Below are 20,097 nucleotides of genomic sequence, written 5' to 3' on the forward strand. Positions count from 1 at the left end.
ATGGTTTAAGTGACTATGAACAACAATATTTTTTCCCACTTCAGAAAAATTCGCCCAGCATTGGTGTGCTCTTCTGTCTAATACAAGCAGTGAGTTTGCTGCCTGCCATTCTGTTGTAGACCCTTCTGTGTACATCAAGGTAAGGCATTGGTATAAATGAGTGTTTTAATCTAGTCCAGAGCCCGGTCTGCCATGAAGTCTGCCTGGGGGACTGAAATAGGTTACAATATTGCCTGTTTGCAAAGTTCACTGATGCTGACGAGAACAATAACAAAATGGATTTTATGCAAGATCATAGAATCATAGAATGCTTTAGGTTGGAAGGGACCTTTAGAGGTCATCTAGCCCAACCCCCCTGCAGTGAGCAGGGATATCTTCAATTAGACCAGGTTGCTCAGAGCCCTGTCCAACCTGACCTTGAACGATTCCAGGGAAGGGGCCTCCACTACTGCTCTGGACAATCTGTTCCTATGTTTCACCACCCTTGTAATAAAAAATTTCTTCCTTATATCTAGTCTAAATCTACCCTCTCTTAGTTTAAAGCCATTGTTCCTTGTCCTATCTAAACAAGCACTGCTGAAAATATTTTCCCCATCTTTCCTGTAGGGCCTCTTCATGTACTGAAAGGCTGCTATAAGGTCTCCCCACAGCCTTCTCTTCTCCAGGCTGAACAAGCCCAACTTTCTCAGCCTTTCCTCATAGGAGAAGTGCTCCAGCCCTTGGATCATCTTTGTTGCCCTCCTCTGGACCCACTCCAACAGCTCCATGTCCTTCTTGTGCTGAGGGCTGCAGACCTGGATGCAGGACTCCAGGTGTGGTCTCACCAGAGCCGAGTAGAGGGGCAGAATCCCCTCCCTCGACCTGCTGGCCACACTTCTCTTGAAGGATACGGTTGGCCTTCTGAGTTGCAAGTGCCCATTTGTGGCTTATGTCAAGCTTTTCATCCACCAGTCCCCCCAGGTCCATCTTGTCAGGGCTGCTCTCAATTCCCTCATCCCCCAGCCTGTATTGATAGTGGGGATTGCCCCGACCCAGATGCAGGACCTTGCACTTGGCCTTGTTGAACCTCACGAGGTTCACACAGGCCCAGATATGATAGGCCTTTATGGCTGCAGCCCTGAAAATATTAAGTGACTGCCATCACTGACAGTTCTGTTGCACGATCTAGAAGCAAAAGAGGAAAAAATTAGTTTACTGTTCTTGAAAACTTTTCGCTTTTTGAACAACCAAATCAGTGTTTCTGTGTGGAATTGAACTGAGAGTTTTTTCAGCCCCATGGATTCCCTCTGACTGGGTGTAAAATTCAAGTCTAGGAGGAGAATATATATTATATCATCATTTATATCCCATTTATGACAGTGGAATTATGTTAGTCCCCTCGTGTTTAGAATGCAAGAAGCTGCCCATAGGTAGTCTTGGTGTAAAGCTCTATAATGCTGTTGAGGAAGTTGGCTGAGCTAGGCAGTTGCCGCATTTATGTGAATAGTAAAGAAGTTTCTGCAAAAACTTCAGAAAATTCATGTATGGGGGTGCGTGTGATAAAACTTACTGAGAAAATACCTGACCCTGAAATTTTGCCTAAAATTTAGTGTGCCTTCAGATACCTTTAAAAATATGGCTTGTGCTTCACCTCTCCCAAGCTTCCCTCAGAAAATATGTCTGCTTGAGAATTCATGTTAACTATATGTAAAATAGGAATTTGAAATTTTCAATTAAGGAAAAATAATTTCTTATGGATATGGCTGTTACTCCTGCTGATCTCATCAGATTTTAAACCATGAGTCATGGAAGCATTTTCCATTACATCAGAAATGGCAGGATACGTCACCATCTACGCAGTATGACCCTACTGCTCTTAAGTAACTGACTGTATCTGGGTTCTTCTGTCCAGCCACCCAATTAAAAGAACTTGACCTTTAAATCCCCTTACCTAACAAGTTCTTTAGAGGTCATTACATATATTTCCTATTAAACCATCTTCTGATACAGACCTATCATTTAATTGGGTGTATCTTATCTACACACTAGATAGGTACACAAGTTCCAATCATCACTGTGCAATATATTAAGTTCTGTATATTTTCAGATGACATATTTTGACATATCCTAGACTGTATATCCTCATGGGAGGCTGGTATAGACACTTCTTAGTGCTTTAATGAACTATAGGTGCCCTTATCATTCCTAGTATTCATCTATTTGTGAGTGTTAGATATAAAGTCATTGCAGTTACATGACTGTAAATGACTTCCTATTTCTCAGGTTTGCACCGTATTTCATTAGCATACATTTATCTTAGAGATATTACAATTTAAATTTCATTAGTAATAATACTTTTTCAAAAATATATTGGTTGACTACTTTTTGAATTTCTAGATATTCCCATGTTTGTTCTGTGAGCTGGGCATAATAATACTCATGTCCTTTTCTGTCCACTAGAAATGTATGTATGACACTTGTAATGCTGAGAAGAGTGAAGTTGCACTGTGTAGTGTGCTCTCTACTTATTCCAGAGACTGTGCTACAGCAGGCGTGTCCCTGAAGAGCTGGAGGCATGGCATCTGTGGTATGCATCCAAAAATACCTTGGGTAGGGATATGGGGGAACAGCTTCAGGAGAGCCCAGTCGATGGAAGTCAGTATCTTTTGGGCTTAGTCATCAAGTTAGTGGCTCTTTGAAAAATAGAATAAGCATATATTCTGTGAAAAACTTCTGCCTGCCAATATCAGTTCATATCCACTTCATATTCTTTTGATGCATGTTCCTTGTGTAAAATAGTAGGTTAATCCTGTACTCAGAGAAGCAAAAGAGTAGAAGATGTATTAATCAAATCACAACAAGGAGCTGCAATTAGGTTACTTTTGAACACATGAGCCTCCCCATGTATTTTAATTCTGAGACCTTTTTTACAGTTCATTTCAGCCGTCTTGCCTCAGACATTGCCCATACAAATTGTATCACTCACATTATCTGCGTTTTTCCATGTCACAGTAAAATAGTAATGGTTTTTAATAAATACATATTGGTGATATCTGAGAATATGAAAGTGTTTAAAGACATTTTCAGCTCAGTACTATCTAACAAATGAGTAAAAGTCATTTGGACATACACATTGTCACTAAATCCTGGGTTTGGAGTCCAAATATGTATGTATATTTCTTTGGCACTGCCAGAATTTATTATGAGATGGTATCAGAGCTGAAAGTGAAACTTGCAAGTCCTAGCTTCTGAATTTTACTTCAGGTTTTCCATTTTTCCATTGACGATCAGATAGTTCAAGTGAGATTTGCCTATATCAACATGAAAATAGACGTATGGGTTTCTTGAATAATAACACATCTGAATAGGAGACATACAATGATTTTTTTTATGCAGCTTTGATATAGCTATTATCTATTTAATTAACTGATTTAGAGGCTAGGTGGGATATTTAATAGAATCAAACAATGTAACTGGTATGGTGCTTTGTCAAAGGCATTTAAAATTGCAGTAAGAACAGTTTAACAAAGCTGTGCTGAAATAATTGAAAGGGAACACAGTACAGTCCACAGAAAATTATTCTAGAATCATGCAGATTTAGGTACCAGATGCAGTCCTTATTTATTGAAAGTTTTGTTATCAACATAGAATTACTCACATTTTTAATGTCAAAGTGAGACTGGTTTGCACATGGGTTAGACGAAAATCTGTGGACTCTTGGCACAGCAGGTAATATTGACTCAAACAGTGCAGTAACCTTGGGAAAAAACTGCTAATGCCTTAATGATCACAATCATCTTAGGTCTTATTTACGAAGAAATAATCTTTTGGGAACATGTCTGTGATAAGATCAAAGGTTGCACTATTCATGAGTGAAAGAATAAATGGGCCAGAACAGTCAATGATGTCAGCGATCTGTCCCATTGCAGGGGGTGGAAAGGCCCTTCCAGCTCCTGCAGCTGTGTTCAGCCGTGCCAGGCTGCAGGCAGCATCCAAGGCAAGTTACATCCTAAGCGGATGTCTACATTGCAGTCAGTAGAGTGTAAGAAGTAAAGCCTACTAGCTAACTGTTGGCAGCGTATGTGACACAATCTTTAGTGGAAGCATGAATCATTTCTTGAGTTACTGGTTACCCAGAAGACCACTGGGGTTAGTAGCCTCTGCTAAGTCAAGGCACTGTTTTTCTAGTGCTCCTTGTGCAAGTGAGCATGAAGCAATCTATGGTACGCTCATGTTCCCTTCACTCATGCCTCCGATTGTGGTGTATGTAATCTAAGATGATTACAAATCTGTGACCATAAGTACTATAATCAAACAATCTTTTTCTTACCAGATCTCTGTTTACTAAAATTGATCTTTTTTCTCTATGAAAAATTAAAGGGAGAAAGTAAACACATTATTGCATTATTAGCTAACAAATGAGACACCTATTCAGGTAAATCTGGTATAAACTGATGTTCAACATCTTTATTAATATGTTTCTTATTTGGCCTATTTTGATATACAATGCCAGTTGCTGCATCTTCATAGTATGCCTGGAAAGTAGAAGAATATTGCCTGACCAATTTATACACAGGATATTGTGTCTGCTCCAGCTGAGACCGGGAAACCAGCTGTTTTTTGTTGGTGGGGGTGGTGGTTTTGAATGCGTGCACAAACCTAGCACACTAACTAATCTAAGAAAGTGTACTATTGCCATGGACTGGAAAACCATACAGAGCTTTGTTTAAGCATGGAAACTATTGCTGATATAGTAAATAACATTGCTGCAAAATTGATTAGCATAATTGCCCATGAACAACTCCCCTGTACCTTCTAGTACATCTACGTGTATCTGAAAAATGGCTGTGGAGTTAAATCTGCAGATGTGAGTTGGAAAGAGGTCCAGTATGACTAGATCCCCAGTTCTTATAGAATTTCAGAGGATTCTGGATGCCAGGCTTTCTTGAATACCAGAGCCTTAATGCGGGTGATATTTCATGGCAAAATTTTATGTCATCCCTATGGATCACTACTGCAGATTTTATGGCAGAGTTTTGAATGTGTTGTTTCTTGGCAGCGTGTGAGAATTAACCAGCTTTTCGCTGTCTTACAGGGTCAGCTGAGCTCTTTAGATTTTGGTATTTAACTGTTTGGTCTACCCAGAGGGCTTAGAAACTGTTGTTTCTCGTTTTCCTGGAGGACGACAACAAGAGTTTTTCTTAAGACATCTATGAGAATTCAAACACACTTACTTTGGTAGCATCAAATGATTAGCAGAGTTCCTTGGCACTGCCCATTTGATATTGAAATTTAACCCTCACAAAATATGCTCATTTCTTAAATTATTCCCAGCCAAATAAATCGTTAGTAAAGGACAGAAAATAGATGTTTAACTACAAGGACACATCAGAAGTTATAGGTTTCAGTCCTTGGCATAAGACAGAAATGTAAATTGTACAAATTACAAAATTATGTTGATTCCCTTATTCAGTCAAGATATACCCTGCTGAGTATTTCAGTATTCGGTGTCACATAGTTTGGGCTATGTGAGCAGACTTCCCCCAGACCACTGGGAGACAAGGTCCTCTAGTTTGAAAAATCCACATTTATCGCTACCAACATGCAGAAAGCTGCATTAACAGCATGAGCAACGAGTGCACAGAGAAGGCCATATATCCATTTTATTTCTCTTGCAAAGATCCCTCTGAGGAGTGTCCTGAGACTATGGTTTATAACTATAGCGTGAAGTACTGCAACCAGTCTTGCCGCTCGCTGGATGAACCTGATCTGCTGTGTAAAGTTCAGATCGCTCCTATGGAGGGCTGTGGTTGCCCTGAAGGGACCTACCTCAATGACGAGGAGGAATGTGTAACTCCAGATGACTGTCCTTGTTACTACAAAGGCAAGATTATTCAGCCTGGAAACTCCTTCCAAGAGGACAAACTGATGTGGTAAGCTGCTCTGATGATGCAAAGGCTGCATACGTGGGGGGCATCAGGGCTCCCTGGGGAAGTCCCTGCTCTAATCCCTGAATGGTGTCATTTTACCGTAAGGAATAATGACAAATTTCTCCTAGATTGTACCCAAGCAAATATTCCCCTGGCAGGAAATGCAGCCACAGCAAAGGTTAAGATCCTATATTCCTGCTAGCAAACAAGAACCTGAAAACATGTTAAGTAATGTTTACAATCGATCTCTATGCAAAGTTCATTGCTGTGTAAAAAAATATCCATATACAGTGGGAGCAAGTTTTCTACAAGGCAGAAGGCTTGGGGGAATTTCTGGCTTTGAAATGAAAAAGCAAAGTAAAAAACACCTTGCAACAAGCCATCCTGCAGACTATTCAAAAAATTAAAATAGTCTGGGAAAACCCCCAGTATCTCAGTTCTTAAACAGAGGTTTTAAAAAGAGAGAGAGAATTTTTTTGGAAAATACCAAAAATTACATAATTAATTTGCATCTGCAGTGAAAAACAATTGTCGTTTTCTCATTTTCAACCAGTTCAGGGCAGCAATGCAAACAAGTACCAGGGGAAGTCAGTTTTATTCAAACTATTTATTTGTATGTTCGGATGTCTGCATATTCTCTCTCTCTCTCTTCTAACTCCCATATTTTTTTCTGAGGATTCCAGACTATTTTGTAAACACAGATTCATTTAGCAATTTAGGAGGTCTCTTATTTAAGAAAGTATTAGTCTCATCTCACAGAGTGGAAAATAGATGCTTAGAAAAGTCTTGATTTAGGGAAAACACACTGTAAACCCGTGGCAGATTAAGGAAGAGTATTTAAGAGCTGGGTGTCTTAATCTTCCTCTGGGGATGGTGATTTATGTCTGTGAACCAGATAGCTGTACCAAATATTCATTTTGATAGCGATTTGTTATTTATGTGACTAGTGAAACTTTGCAGTGCCTTTCTCTCTAGTGAGAGAGAGATGTGCAAATATCTGATGTCTTTCATTTTATGGAATCTCTTTAGCAAATGCATTCAAGGAAGATTAGACTGCATTGGAGAAACTGTCCTGGTAAAAGGTGAGATTTTCTTAAATAATGGCATTGTGGTCTCAGCTAGTCTTTATAATATTTTTTCTGTTTTATCTCTCACTTTCTGTAACATTTTAGTGTTCTGCACATTTTTGCCTTCTCCCTGAAATGTGCTGGTTATTGGTAATAGTTGTCTTTGTAAAAATGTCACCAGACTTGCTGAATTCTTTAAAAGATGAAGATATTTCCCAAAGCTTAGAAGTTATCTGCCTCCTTCTGCCCGCACTGTTGGTGGGCAGAAGCAAAAGATAATAGAAACTGTAAAGAAGAGACACATGCTGCCCTCTGAAATGCTCCGCTCTGTTTTAAAATTACTGATGGCATCCTTATTGCTTTCACTAAATTGCCTTCCTAAAATGCTTTCTTCCTCCTATAGATTGCCCAGCTCCTATGTATTACTTCAACTGCAGCTCTGCGGGTCCTGGTACAATTGGATCAGAGTGTCAGAAAAGTTGTAAGACGCAGGACATGCATTGTGTAAGGACTTCACCTCCTAGCAGGAGCATGGGTCAACATGATTGTGCATGCATGATTGTCCTTAACAAGCACTGATGGTAACAGGTTACGCTGTTCACAGACCAACTGCTTTACTGATAACACAGCCTATAGCTACCCACGCAGCTGCGATACTTGTAGTTTGCTTGTCACTAACTTACGGTTGTGGTATTTTTAAAGAAATCCAAAAGCTGGCATTCAGACCTAGCACCTCTGCTGGTTCCCTGTACTTTCTGTGCATTGATGAGTTGCCTTGTGTTGTATCTTTATATATGCAGTATGTCACAGAATGTGTTTCTGGCTGCATGTGTCCCGATGGGCTGGTATTGGATGGCAGTGGAGGATGTATTCCCAAAGATCAGTGCCCATGTGTCCATGGGGGACACTTTTATAAACCTGGGGAAACGATCAAAGTGGACTGCAACACATGGTATGTTATTCCAAGGAGCCTTTTTTTGTAACAAAAAGACTGTTAAAATTGTTAGTGCGTAGTGCACCTGTGGTGCAGGATGTATTTTGAAGCCTTCCTCTTCATCGTTAGAGCCATCAGGCTTCTACTAAAAATAAAAGGGGAAGCTTTTCCTCTCTGCAACATGCTGCATGAGCCTGCACTTGGGGAGAACAAGTACCAAGATCTTCTGTCAAACAATTTCCATCCTTTTCTGCAAACTGCTTCCTCACCAGCTTTAAAAGTACTGGCCTCATCCAGGTTGGTCTGTGGCTGGTCATTCTACAAGGGGGAATTGAGGCTGTGTCTGTTGGGCAGAGCTGAACCCCAGAAAATATTTAAATTTAGAGGAGGAAGGAATTGCAATGATCTTCCAGTGACTTGCAGTGCTTCCAGGTGCGTAATTCTCAAATAAGATAAATGAATGCTCTAGTTTCTCCGATTGCTAGTATAACTCTGCCATAGACTTCACTGTTATTGCTGGTCATGGTGGGTAAAATGCTTTGAATCCTTACTCATTTTTTAGTGAGTGTGAGACTGCATAGTCCTGCCAAGAGGATGCACAAAAAACAAGAGCAAGAAACACTTTGATCTGATCACCACTGGTACAAGCAATCAAGTTTAACATGTGAAGCCAAATGCTGATAAGCAGTTGTTGATATCACAGAAGCAATTAAGAGTTTTTTGGCATTGAGGGCTTTGTTTTCTTATGAGAACAGGACAATTGCAGTCTTTGTGTCAAGGGTATAACAACTAACATTTTCTGTCCATGGTTCCCCTGAATTGGATGTAAATTTTGTCAAGGTGTGGTGGGTTGCCCTTGGCTGAATGCCAGGTGCCCACCAAGTTGCTCTATGACTCCCCTTCTCAGCAGGACAGGGGGCGGGAAGGAGAAAATAAGATGGAAAAAACTCATGGGTCAGGATAAAGGCAGTTTAATAAAGCTAAAGCAAAGTCAAAGGCCGTGTGCAGATGCAAAGGAAAACGTAAGTTTTATTCTCTAATCCCCATCAGCAGGCCAGCCACTTCTCAGAAAGCAGAGATTCAGTACGTGTAGAGGTTGCTCCGGAAGACAAGTGTTGTAACAACGAATGCCCCCCCAGCTCCTTCTTTCTCTTTGCTGTTATTGCTGAGCAGCCATCATGTGGTATGGAATATCCCTTTGGTCAGTTTGGGTCAGCTCTCCTGGCTATGTCCCCTCCTAAGATCTTGCCCACCCCCACCTACTGTTGAGGAGGGGAATGTTGGAGAAACAGCCTTGATGCTGTTCAAGCACTGCTCAGCAATAGCCAAAACACTGATGTGTTATCAGCACCTTTCTAGCAACCAATACAAAGCACAGCACTATGAAAGCTGCTATGGGTTAAACTAACTCCATCACAGCCAAACGCAATACACGAAGGAAGGCAGGGATAATATTGGTTCACACCAATGTAGTCGGGAACAGAACTGACCACGTGGTACCTCACAAATTAAGATTCAGAAAAGGTTGAAATATTCAGTTCTTCACCTTGAATTTACCTCCTAAATGCCCATTGTCTGCTGCCAGAACTTAATGATTTAAAAGATGTTGGAAGGAAAATATAGAATAGACAAAGTTTAAACATATTTTGGCAGTAAATATGAACTTTCTGATTCGTAAGCCACCTCATGGCATGGTCTCAAAACGGTTGATAGGGTAAGCTTGGAAGAGTGAGATATGATTGCTTTCTCTGAAGTACTGCAAAAGACAAACTTTTAAATTACTCTGCCCATTTGTGGTTAAGGAAAAACCATGCTTCATACAAAGACTGTGATTCTTTGCATCTCGCCTCCCAGCACCTGTAACAAAAGGCAGTGGAACTGTACAGACAATCCCTGCAAGGGAACCTGCACTGTGTATGGAAACGGGCATTACATGAGTTTTGATGGGGAGAAGTTTGATTTCCTGGGAGACTGTGACTATATCCTGGCTCAGGTATCACTTTTTTTCACTTTCCTGTCTATTTACTTTTCACAGCTCACAATGCAGGGTTCAGTCTGAGTAATTGAAGGGCTATCCCGTTCAAAATAGTCAATGCTGATGAGTAGAGCCTACTCCCCTCCTCTTGTACCTGGAGTAGGTACAGTGAGATTTTCTGTATCAAAGCAAAGCAATTAACCCTCAGAAGTGACACAAGAGGGCGTCGTGTGATCCTAAACGATTAACTCCTGGGCTGGACAGCCCTTTCCTGGTGTAATTCCAGCATCTGCAAGGGAAAGGGATTGGTGTGGTGTTGAATAGCTGAGCGTTTCTCCCAGCCATCCAAGACTGACAGTATTATTGTTGTGATAGGAGCACATAGAGGTTAATGTGTGAACCTCATGCGCAATAATTTCATGTAATGGGACAGTACTCAGTGAGACATTTTGTCATCCCCAAATTACAGTTGGTTCTGCTAATTTTAAGAAAAAATATTTTTACCTTTTTGACTGTGCTGGTGCGATGAAGAGCTCAGTTTTTTCCTTAGCTTTTCTCTTTGAAATTCCTGATATGAACCTGCCGCCAGATCAGCTGCCACCAGATTCTTCTAAAATGCCTAGAGTTTTGGTGAATAAAAAAGTGGCAAAATAGCAGAAGTTAGATGGGAGTGCTATTCATTTAGAGCTTCTGAAAATGGTTATGGATGGTCTAGTTTCCTGAAAAGATCTAATACAATGTTATCTATTTTTCCAAGGATTTTTGCCCCAATAACATCGATGCTGGCACCTTCCGAATTGTAATTCAGAACAACGCCTGTGGGAAGTCACTTTCCATTTGCTCCCTAAAGATAACACTGATTTTTGAGGTTTGTCTAGAACTGGTTATAACTGAAGAGCTGTAGTCTTGAATTTTGTAGCAGTTAGTGTAGTATCCCCTGATATTCCAGCTCAGTTGCTGCCATAGAGTACCTGTGGAAGTCAAACAGCCAGAAAGCAGAGGCAGGCAAACTGGGAAAGGTTTAGGTATCTGGTGTTAACAGGACTCGACACTTCTGCAGGTGAGGGGGTAGATGCAGGGAGTGAACAGCACTCTATGTATGTGCATGTGTGTATGTATATTTGCATCTGTGACATTAGTGGTATTATAGTGACGGTAACGTTTTTAGAGGAACATGTTTCTGTACCATGGTTTGAGCACAGGGCAGATTTTCTTCCCTCCAGCTCTGGCTTAGCGTTTCCCCAAAGTGTACACAAAAGAAATTTCTCCCTTAGTGGGGAGTGAGGGAATGGTGAAATGAAGCAGCGTGACAACGGGTGTTCTAGCATGCCCAATTGCCCATGCACTCAGGAGCTGCCATGACAGCAGAACAGATTTTATCTAGAATGAGGACAATTTGTGTGGCAGTGAGGTAAGACTTGTCATACTAGGACAGATGTTTGCCATTGAACTCAGTGGGTCTTGTCTATGGTTCACATGTCTGGCAATAGATGAAGATGCAGCGTAAAGACTACAGAAAAATAAGATGAAGGCCAAGAGGCAGAATGCCAGTGCTCTTACACTAAGGTTTCTATTTGATTTCCTTCCATGCAACGTATCTATTCCTTGCAGAGCAGTGAAATCAGGCTCTTGGAGGGAAGAATTCAGGAGATAGCCACTGATCCAGGAGCTGAGAAGAATTACAAAGTGGATCTTAGAGGAGGTTATATTGTGATTGAAACAAATCAAGGGATGAACTTCATGTGGGACCAGAAGACTACTGTCGTAGTTCACGTGGCACCATCTTTCCAGGTAGGTATGGGATGGATTGAGAGTTACGATTTCAAAGTTACTCATCCAGAACTGGAGCCCCAGTTTGAAAAGCAGGGCTTGGAAAAGTGCTCAGTTCAGTGGACAAGAAAAGGCAAGCAGGTCATGTCTTGTGTTTTATTTCATTGTTCAGTCAGTGAAACACCCCAGAATATTTGGAGCTAGAAGTAAAGCCAGATGCTTTGCAGTATTGGAGGGCTAACAGAGTGATCTTGTCACTTGAAGTTCAGCTTTTTCTAAGCCACATATTGGTGGCTGTTTAGAAATTTGCAGCTATTTTGCCTTCGCCCTGTTCTGTAATTTATTTCTGTCAAACAGTGAGCTGCACTCAAAATAACCAAGCCATTTACTGTGCCTATGCAAATTACCCAGGGAAAAGTCTGTGGCCTTTGTGGGGACTTTGATGGCCGCTCGAGGAATGACTTCACAACCAGAGGGCAGTCCGTGGAGATGAGCATACAAGAGTTTGGAAACAGCTGGAAAATAACAAGCACCTGCTCAAATATAAACATGACGGACCTGTGTGCTGATCAGCCTTTCAAGTCTGTCCTGGGACAGAAGCACTGCAGCATCATTAAGAGCAACATCTTTGAAGCCTGTCACAGTAAGGTAATCCTGTTGTCCCATCCTCAGTAGTTTCCTACTAGGTATTTGTTGCTATTTTGCAGCACATTTACGCACAAATTTTTACTATTAAAGGCTATTACACAGCATCCTTAACTACAAGGGCTACCTCTCTCAAAACCTCACTTTACAGCTATGCCAGCTGAATCCTGTTGAGGAAACAGCAGTGCCTGTTTTGAGCAACTGAAGACAAAGAGGATAATGTTTAGCCACCAGAATAAAAAGTTAGGTATCAGTTTGTAAAATCTAGAGATGTTAGCATAGGACTGTATGTATAGGGATTCTTGGGAAAGTTTATTTAAATTACCTAAAGAGATAAATTATTTGGTTTATTTTAGACACAAAATGAATTAACCTAAACAGAAACAAGGCTACTAATTCCACTAACTTAACCTATACAAAGCTCCTTTTCAGTTTAACAAGCCGTTTTAAAAGCAAACTTGGCTTAATTTCCTTGGTTAATTGAGACCTGCATGGTTGAACAAGGAGCTTCTAGCAGAGATCAGGTGGAAGAGAAAGGTACACGGAATGTGGAAAGAGGGGCAGGCCACTTGGGAAGAGTACAGGAATGTTGTCAGAGCATGCAGGGATGCAACAAGGAAGGCCAAAGCCCACCTGGAATTGAAGATGGCAAGGGATGTCAAAAACAACAAGAAGGGCTTCTTCAACTACATCAGCAGCAAAAGAAAGGCTAGGGACAATGTGGAGCCGCTGCTGAATGAGGCAGGTGTCCTGGTGACGGAGGATGCAGAGAAGGCAGAGCTACTGAATGCTTTCTTTGCTTCAGTCTTCAGTGCCAAGGCAAGCCCTCAGGAATCCCAGGCCCCGGAGGTAAGAGAAGAAGCCCACAGAGAGGATGACTTTCCCTTGGTCGAGGAGGACTTTGTGAGGGATCGCTTAAGCGATCTGGACATCCACAAATCCATGGGGCCCGATGGAAGGCACCCATGAGTGCTGAGGGAGCTGGCGGATGTCATTGCTGAGCCACTCTCCATCATCTTTGAGAGGTCCTGGAGGACAGGAGAGGTGCCCGAGGACTGGAGAAAGGCCAATGTCACTCCAATCTTCAAAAAGGGCAAGAAAGAGGACCCAGGGAACTACAGGCCGGTCAGCCTCACCTCCATCCCAGGAAAGGTGATGGAGCAGCTTATCCTGGAGGTCATCATCAAGCAAGTGGAGGAAAAGAAGGTTATCAGGAGTAGTCAACATGGATTCACCAAGAGGAAATCATGCCTGACCAATCTGATAGCTTTCTACGGTGGCATGACTGGCTGGGTAGATGAAGGGAGAGCCGTGGATGTTGTCTATCTCGACTTCAGCAAGGCTTTTGACACAGTCTCCCATAACATCCTCCTAGGGAAGCTCAGGAAGTGTGGGCTGGACGAGTAGTCAGTGAGGTGGACTGAGAACTGGCTGAATGGCAGAGCTCAGAGGGTTGTCATCAGCGACACTGAGTCTAGTTGGAGGCCGGTAACTAGTGGTGTCCCTCAGGGGTCAGTACTGGGCCCAGTCTTGTTTAACTTCTTCATCAACGACCTGGATGAAGAGTTAGAATGCACCCTCAACAAGTTTGCTGATGACACCAACCTGGGAGGAGAGGTAGATACACCAGAAGGCTGTGCTGCCATTCAGCGTGACCTGGACAGGCTGGAAAGTTGGGCAGAGAGGAACCTGACGAGGTTCAACAAGGGAAAATGCAGGGTCCTGCACCTGGGGAGGAACAACCCCATGCACCAGTACAGGCTTGGGGCGGACCTGCTGGAGTGCAGCTCTGTGGAGAGGGACCAGGGTGTCCTGGTGGACGACAGGTTAACCATGAGCCAGCAGTGTGCCCTGGCTGCCAAGAAAGCCAATGGGATCCTGGGGTGCATCAAGAAGAGTGTGGCCAGCAGGTTGAGGGAGGTTCTCCTTCCCCTCTACACTGCCCTGGTGAGGCCCCATCTGGAGTACTCTGTCCATTTCTGGGCTCCCCAGTTCAAGAAAGATGAAGAGCTACTGGAGAGATTCCAGCGGAGGGCTACAAGGATGGTGAGGGGACTGGAGCATCTCTCCTACGAGGAGAGGCTGAGGGAGCTGGGCTTGTTCAGCCTGAAGAAGAGAAGGCTGCGAGGGGACCTAATATATGCTTACAAATATCTGAAGGGTGGGTGTCAGGAGGATGGGGCCAAACTCTTTTCAGTGGTGCCCAGCGACAGGACAAGGGGCAATGGGCACGAACTGAAGCATAGGAAGTTCGGTCTGAACATGAGGAAGAACTTCTTCCCTCTGAGGGTGACGGAGCACTGGAACAGGCTGCTCAGGGAGGTTGTGGATTCTCCTTCTCTGGAGATATTCAAGACCTGCCTGGACGCGGTCCTATGCAGCCTACAGTAGGTGACCCTGCATTGGCAGGGGGATTGGACTGGATGACCCACAGAGCCTTCCAACCCCTACCATTCTGTGATTCTGTGATTCTGTGAATTCATGTTGGCATAGGTTAAAACACAAGAGTCGTGAAGTTCGGTGGAAATAGGATTTCCTTTTGTACTCACTATCTCTCCAGTCAGTGAGTGCACATGCTATATAGTTGTGCTAATCCGAAGCAAGGTAGTTCAGTTGTGCAGAAATTACACTAGAAAGACATTTTGAGAGTGAATGCCAGTATTACACATGTAAGAATAAGAAGATTTAGAGTCCAATTCTACCAGGAAGGTGACAATAGAAGACTACCTGTTGTAAAATATCATAGCTCCTTCATGATAATCCCAGTCTGTCACAGACCCAGCCTGGTTCTGCGAAAGGAACTGCCGGTGAATGTCAGAAATTCAGAGCCCTTTCCCTCATTAAAACAGACTGCAGCAGGTACATCTGTGGTAACAAATCTATTGGTATTTTCATAGGTGAACCCAATACCATATTATGAGTCTTGTATTTCTGACTTCTGTGGCTGTGACAGTGTGGGAGACTGTGAGTGCTTTTGTACCTCAGTTGCTGCTTATTCAAGAAGCTGTAGCAGAGCTGGTGTCTGTATCGACTGGAGAACACCTGCCATTTGCCGTAAGTATTGCACTGAAAATGCACTCAGAAAAGCAGTGTTCCGTGTGCTCAGGCAGATGGGAGATAAAGAAGAGCAGAATTCTGACATTGCTGTGCATGTGTCACTTAACAAGCTCTTGTTCACAAGAGTTAAAAAATAACCCCTGCCTGGTGTCTGAGACTTGGAGGGTTTTTATTCTTCTTTTCCAGCTGTGTTCTGTGATTACTACAATCCACCTGACAAACATGAGTGGTTCTATAAACCCTGTGGAGTCCCTTGTTTAAAGACTTGCAGGAACCCACAAGGGAAATGTGGGAACTTGCTATACAGTTTGGAAGGTAATTCTTTCTTGACTTTGATGCATTTTATGGGAGTTGAAGCCATTAGTCTGATTTTAGATGTCTTAAGCATCAAGGCTGCTGAAAAAGGCTGTCCCATTTTCTCCCTGGGCTAATTCGCCATGTGATGGTGCTATTCATAGCGTGATTTGCCTGTTGCCTTTAAAACTGGGTAGAGATAAAAGGTCATTCAGTCTAAATTTGCAGAGAATTGTCTGTTGACAAACAGGGTTAATTAAAACTTGTGGGAGAGAGGGAAGAAGAGCAGGTGGAAAAGTAATTGGTAATATAAAGAACATTCATACTGGCATCACATTCATTTTGGGATCAAATCTGCATCAAATAGAAGTATTTGTGTGTCTTCCCTGGATCTATGTAAAGCAGACTAAGAATGCTTTGTTTACTTTGACTTTCCAGGCTGTTACCCAGAGTGTAGTCCTGACAAGCCATATTTTGATGAGGAGAGCAGGGAGTGCGTCTCCCTCCCCGACTGCACTTCATGGTAGGTCAGTTGTTGGTGAGAGAGGTAGAATAGAACTGAGAGCACAAGCTAGGGAATGCTTGGTTTATGTTCATAGGCAGTGGCAACTATCATTAAATCCTCCAGGATTAGGCTTTTATGTAGAAGTAGATACTGTCACAGACATTGTTATTCCACATACTGTTTCAAGTAAATAAAACAAGTCTTCTTTTCTCTCTATCTTTAGCAATCCTGAAGAGAAACTATGTACTGAAGACTCCAAAGGTAACTTTTCACCACCTTCACCATTCACTGAGTGACGATAGGACTGAAACAACTCAATGTCACATGTTACTACAGGTGTGTTGGTAATAGGACTCCAGCTAGCTAGTTTAATAGGTGAATGACAGCAGTACAGGCATACTTTGATAAGCAAAACACTGCCTTTGACCTGAAGAACCTAAAGGATAATCATAGGGAGGCAGGAGAGAGGCATGAAGAGATTTGTCTCGCCCAGGTAAATACTACTTCTCCATGTTTACACTTCTTTGGTAGTCAGTGAAGACAGACAGAAAGTATTCTGAAGCAGGGCATTCATGGTACCTGTTTTAATGAGCACTTTTAGAACAGGTCAGATCTTGCAGAGGTGCTATTTCCTGTCCGCTAATTGCATAATAAGCTAGAGAGCTATCTTATGAGAGACGGGTTTTTGTGCCTGAAGGACACACTTGCTTAAGGTATGGTATCAGTTCAATTCCATATCTGGGAGAAACCACATCCCAAAATGCAAGGTGACCCAACAACACATCTTCAGTTTTGCTGATTTTGTTACAGTAATAGATATATTCCCTTAAATTCCTGAATGTACGTTGTCCAAAACCTGGACAGCTTCTCATATATTTAAATGAAATTGTTTATCACTGCATGTTCCTCATTAGTGGATGGAAATGGCTGTGCAACACCTTCTGAGCCAGTGTTTTATCACTCATCAAGGCAGTAATCCCAGACACATTCCTTGCCAAGAGGGAATGCACCCGTGCTCTGTGCTGGGTGAGGACAGTGCCAGTTCTGATGCTTTCATCAGACAGTATTTTCTCTATGCAAGCTGACTCCAGGAAACACCAGCAACAATAAAAATCCACCCCACTTTAAATAAATGAGGTAGATTCCCAGTGCAACTTCTCAAGTAGAAACTGAGAAAGTTTTTCAGCCCAGTAATTCATGTTTGCTAATATGAGCTACAGAAGGTAAATCCAGAATTTGGTTTTCTTTTCATTTGTATATACAAGTGTCCCCTGCTATCATGGCATTTGCTCTTTTGGTGCCTCAGATTGCCTTTGCTGCTACAATGGAAAGACGTACACGTTAAATGAAACTGTATACAGCCAAGTACATGGGACTGAGTGCAGTGATGCTGTCTGTGGCCCTGATGGAGTGATCATTAAAACACTCATCCCTTGCAGAACACTACCCACACCAGCACAAGGTACTAGATTTAGAAGAGGTTTGGTGGTGATTTTATGAAAGTCTGTAATGGTAAAAAGATTTGTCTATCTTGGAAAAAGACTACTACTGCCTATCTGGGATAAGCACAGCATTTAAGACAGTTGAAGGTTCAGGAACAAGGGGTCAGAGATTGTGGGTCTCATGGTGGGGACTAAAAGTGTAATTTTTAAAGTTTGTTACTGTCAGTGGGGTAAAGAGAACAGAGACATTTGGCCATTTTTCGGTACAGCTTTTACAATAACCTTGGGTGTATCACAGTTGACACTGGTGGTATTAATCTCAATATTTCATACTTCTAAATCTTGGTTTTCTCCTCCTCATCACCTATATTCCACTATGGTTCTTATTGTACTGTTTTCTGCATTGGAATAAGTCAGTCTCAGATGGGTCACAGGAGCAAGAAAATAAAGCTGCCTGGCAGTTTACTCCCTTCCCAAAAGAGAAGTTGCAGGGTGAGGGGGATGTCAATGAGCAGAAAATAGGAAGTAAAAAAGAAATAAAGAAAATATGGAATTTTACCACAAGATTATAGCAAAGGAAAATAAGTGGCTAAAAAAATGTGTATTGTCCTGGTAGAAAATTATACAAAGGGGACAAGGAGAATTATAAGTTAACTTCGCTACTCAAGTGAGTGGGAGAGCTAAAGACTTGATGGTGAGCCTGTGTGTGGTATTTACTAAATGTGTTATCAAGTGGAATAAGAAGTATAGTGGAGTTATAGCTAGGAAAGGAATGACTGTTGAAAGCAAACTGTAGCTGACATAATAAAATGTCTAAATGATCTCTCTGTATTTAAACCAACAGATTCTTTGGAACAAGACATTAAAAGGCAAAATGGAGTACCACTGGAAATCACCTCTCCAAAGTCAGGTGAAGTCCTGCAGGATTAGAAAGTTCAGAGAAATCTTAAACTGGATTTTATTGTATTCTGTACAGAAAAAAAAACCACAAACTAGCTACAAGGAGGAGTGTACTTATATTATTCTAGTAACATGCAGTCTAATGGAAAGAGTGTATATAAATGCAGAGAGGACTATTTTAGTGTGTATTTGTACAAAATGTGGTGGGGGTATAAAAATAATTTTTTTTCCCTCTTTTTGTGATTGTTCAGAATGTAGTAGATGCTATAGGGCTTGAAAGTAGAGTAGCAGAGAGAGGATTTGAATATTAATGGATTGCATTTCCTGCAGAACCACATATGCAACCTGTAACATCTGCACTTCTGTCGTCAATGGTAGCCACTCCCTGCTTCTGCAATGACAATGGACAATTGATACAAATGGGTGAGAGACCAAGTAAATTTTTTTTCTGCACCATTGATATGAGGAAATGTACTGTTAGATAAAGGTGCTTCAGCAAGTGCTCATACAGCCTGCTGCAGTTACACATTACCACAAGCTGTTACATCTTTGAACTGTAACTAACACCTTCACAACTACAAATCTCCCATATCCTATAACTTTGTGCTGGTTTGGATATACCTGGTGTAAAGAAGCTTATACCAAATGCTAACTTCAGTGGATTCCAGCACAAACCCTGAATTCCAAGCTGCTGAACATGGTCTTGTAATCCACAGTCATATTCCAAAAACAGAGGAAGGAAGACTCTTCTTCAACTTCTTGTAGCTCCTGAACTACCTGTCTCCTAGTCTTTGTGGAGACCAGATGCACTCAGTGACGTAGTCAGTGTTCTCTCCTCTTGTACTCATTTTCAATTCCCGCTAATGTACTTAAGAGCAAAATTTCAGATTAGCCACCTGTGGCCCTTCCTCAGCCTTTGCCATTTGAATGAATTGAGCTCCAGTTCAGTCACTGAATTCAAGGAGCTGCAGACAGACAGTCACACTTCAACATGCCCATCGGTTACAGGGAGACCTAGCTAGCTAAATGTAGCACTGAATATGTGGCCGATCTGTGATGTGTAGGCCTTGAGAGTTACCAGTTTCATGCACAGTCCAGTGCTAACAGTCGGGTTTTGGCCTTGCAGGAGAAAATGTTTCTCTGCCAGTGAATATATCAGATCATTGTGCTTACTCTGTTTGCAATGCATCGTGCCGGATTGAATTAATTTGGGCAGAGTGTAAAACTGGTCATACTGAGGCTCTCAAGATCTGTGATCCAGACTCAGAAGCCTGTCTGCCAACAGCTGCTCCCAGTGCAACAGTCCAAGTCACTGCTTCCACAGAGACTCCTGTGAGTGATTGTCTCGGGCTCATTCCCCCCAGAAAGGTGAGAGACGTGCAAGAAGAAGATGTGTTTCTTCAGCTACAGCATTGCCTGCAGCCAAGATTTGGTGTTATCCTCTGTTGCTGGTAACCAGCACTACAGCTAGACTGTAGGTGTGGATGAATTAGATGATTTAGAAGTCTACTACCAGAAGCCCCCAAATAATTGAGGGAATAAGTTGAAGATTATTCTGTTAATCTGACATATCTAAATCATTGTATGTGGACAGAACTT

General features: G+C 42.1%; 1 protein-coding gene across 1 annotated transcript in view; it reads left to right on the forward strand.

Annotated features, from left to right (window-relative positions):
• Nucleotides 1-20,097, forward strand: part of LOC104338182 (mucin-5B) — a 49,478-nt gene that overhangs the window by 17,073 nt on the left and 12,308 nt on the right. Inside the window, exons 14-31 of the mRNA XM_075427122.1 lie at nt 45-139; nt 2,440-2,566; nt 5,660-5,912; nt 6,939-6,991; nt 7,380-7,480; nt 7,777-7,928; nt 9,765-9,903; nt 10,643-10,753; nt 11,497-11,676; nt 12,067-12,303; nt 15,198-15,354; nt 15,544-15,672; nt 16,090-16,174; nt 16,380-16,417; nt 17,463-17,618; nt 18,443-18,508; nt 18,829-18,921; nt 19,625-19,866. Coding sequence (XP_075283237.1) covers nt 45-139; nt 2,440-2,566; nt 5,660-5,912; nt 6,939-6,991; nt 7,380-7,480; nt 7,777-7,928; nt 9,765-9,903; nt 10,643-10,753; nt 11,497-11,676; nt 12,067-12,303; nt 15,198-15,354; nt 15,544-15,672; nt 16,090-16,174; nt 16,380-16,417; nt 17,463-17,618; nt 18,443-18,508; nt 18,829-18,921; nt 19,625-19,866 — 2,414 coding nt within the window. The remainder of the gene's footprint in view (nt 1-44; nt 140-2,439; nt 2,567-5,659; nt 5,913-6,938; nt 6,992-7,379; nt 7,481-7,776; nt 7,929-9,764; nt 9,904-10,642; nt 10,754-11,496; nt 11,677-12,066; nt 12,304-15,197; nt 15,355-15,543; nt 15,673-16,089; nt 16,175-16,379; nt 16,418-17,462; nt 17,619-18,442; nt 18,509-18,828; nt 18,922-19,624; nt 19,867-20,097) is intronic.

This window comes from Opisthocomus hoazin, chromosome 7 (assembly GCF_030867145.1).
Source record: "Opisthocomus hoazin isolate bOpiHoa1 chromosome 7, bOpiHoa1.hap1, whole genome shotgun sequence".
NCBI lineage: Eukaryota > Metazoa > Chordata > Aves > Opisthocomiformes > Opisthocomidae > Opisthocomus > Opisthocomus hoazin.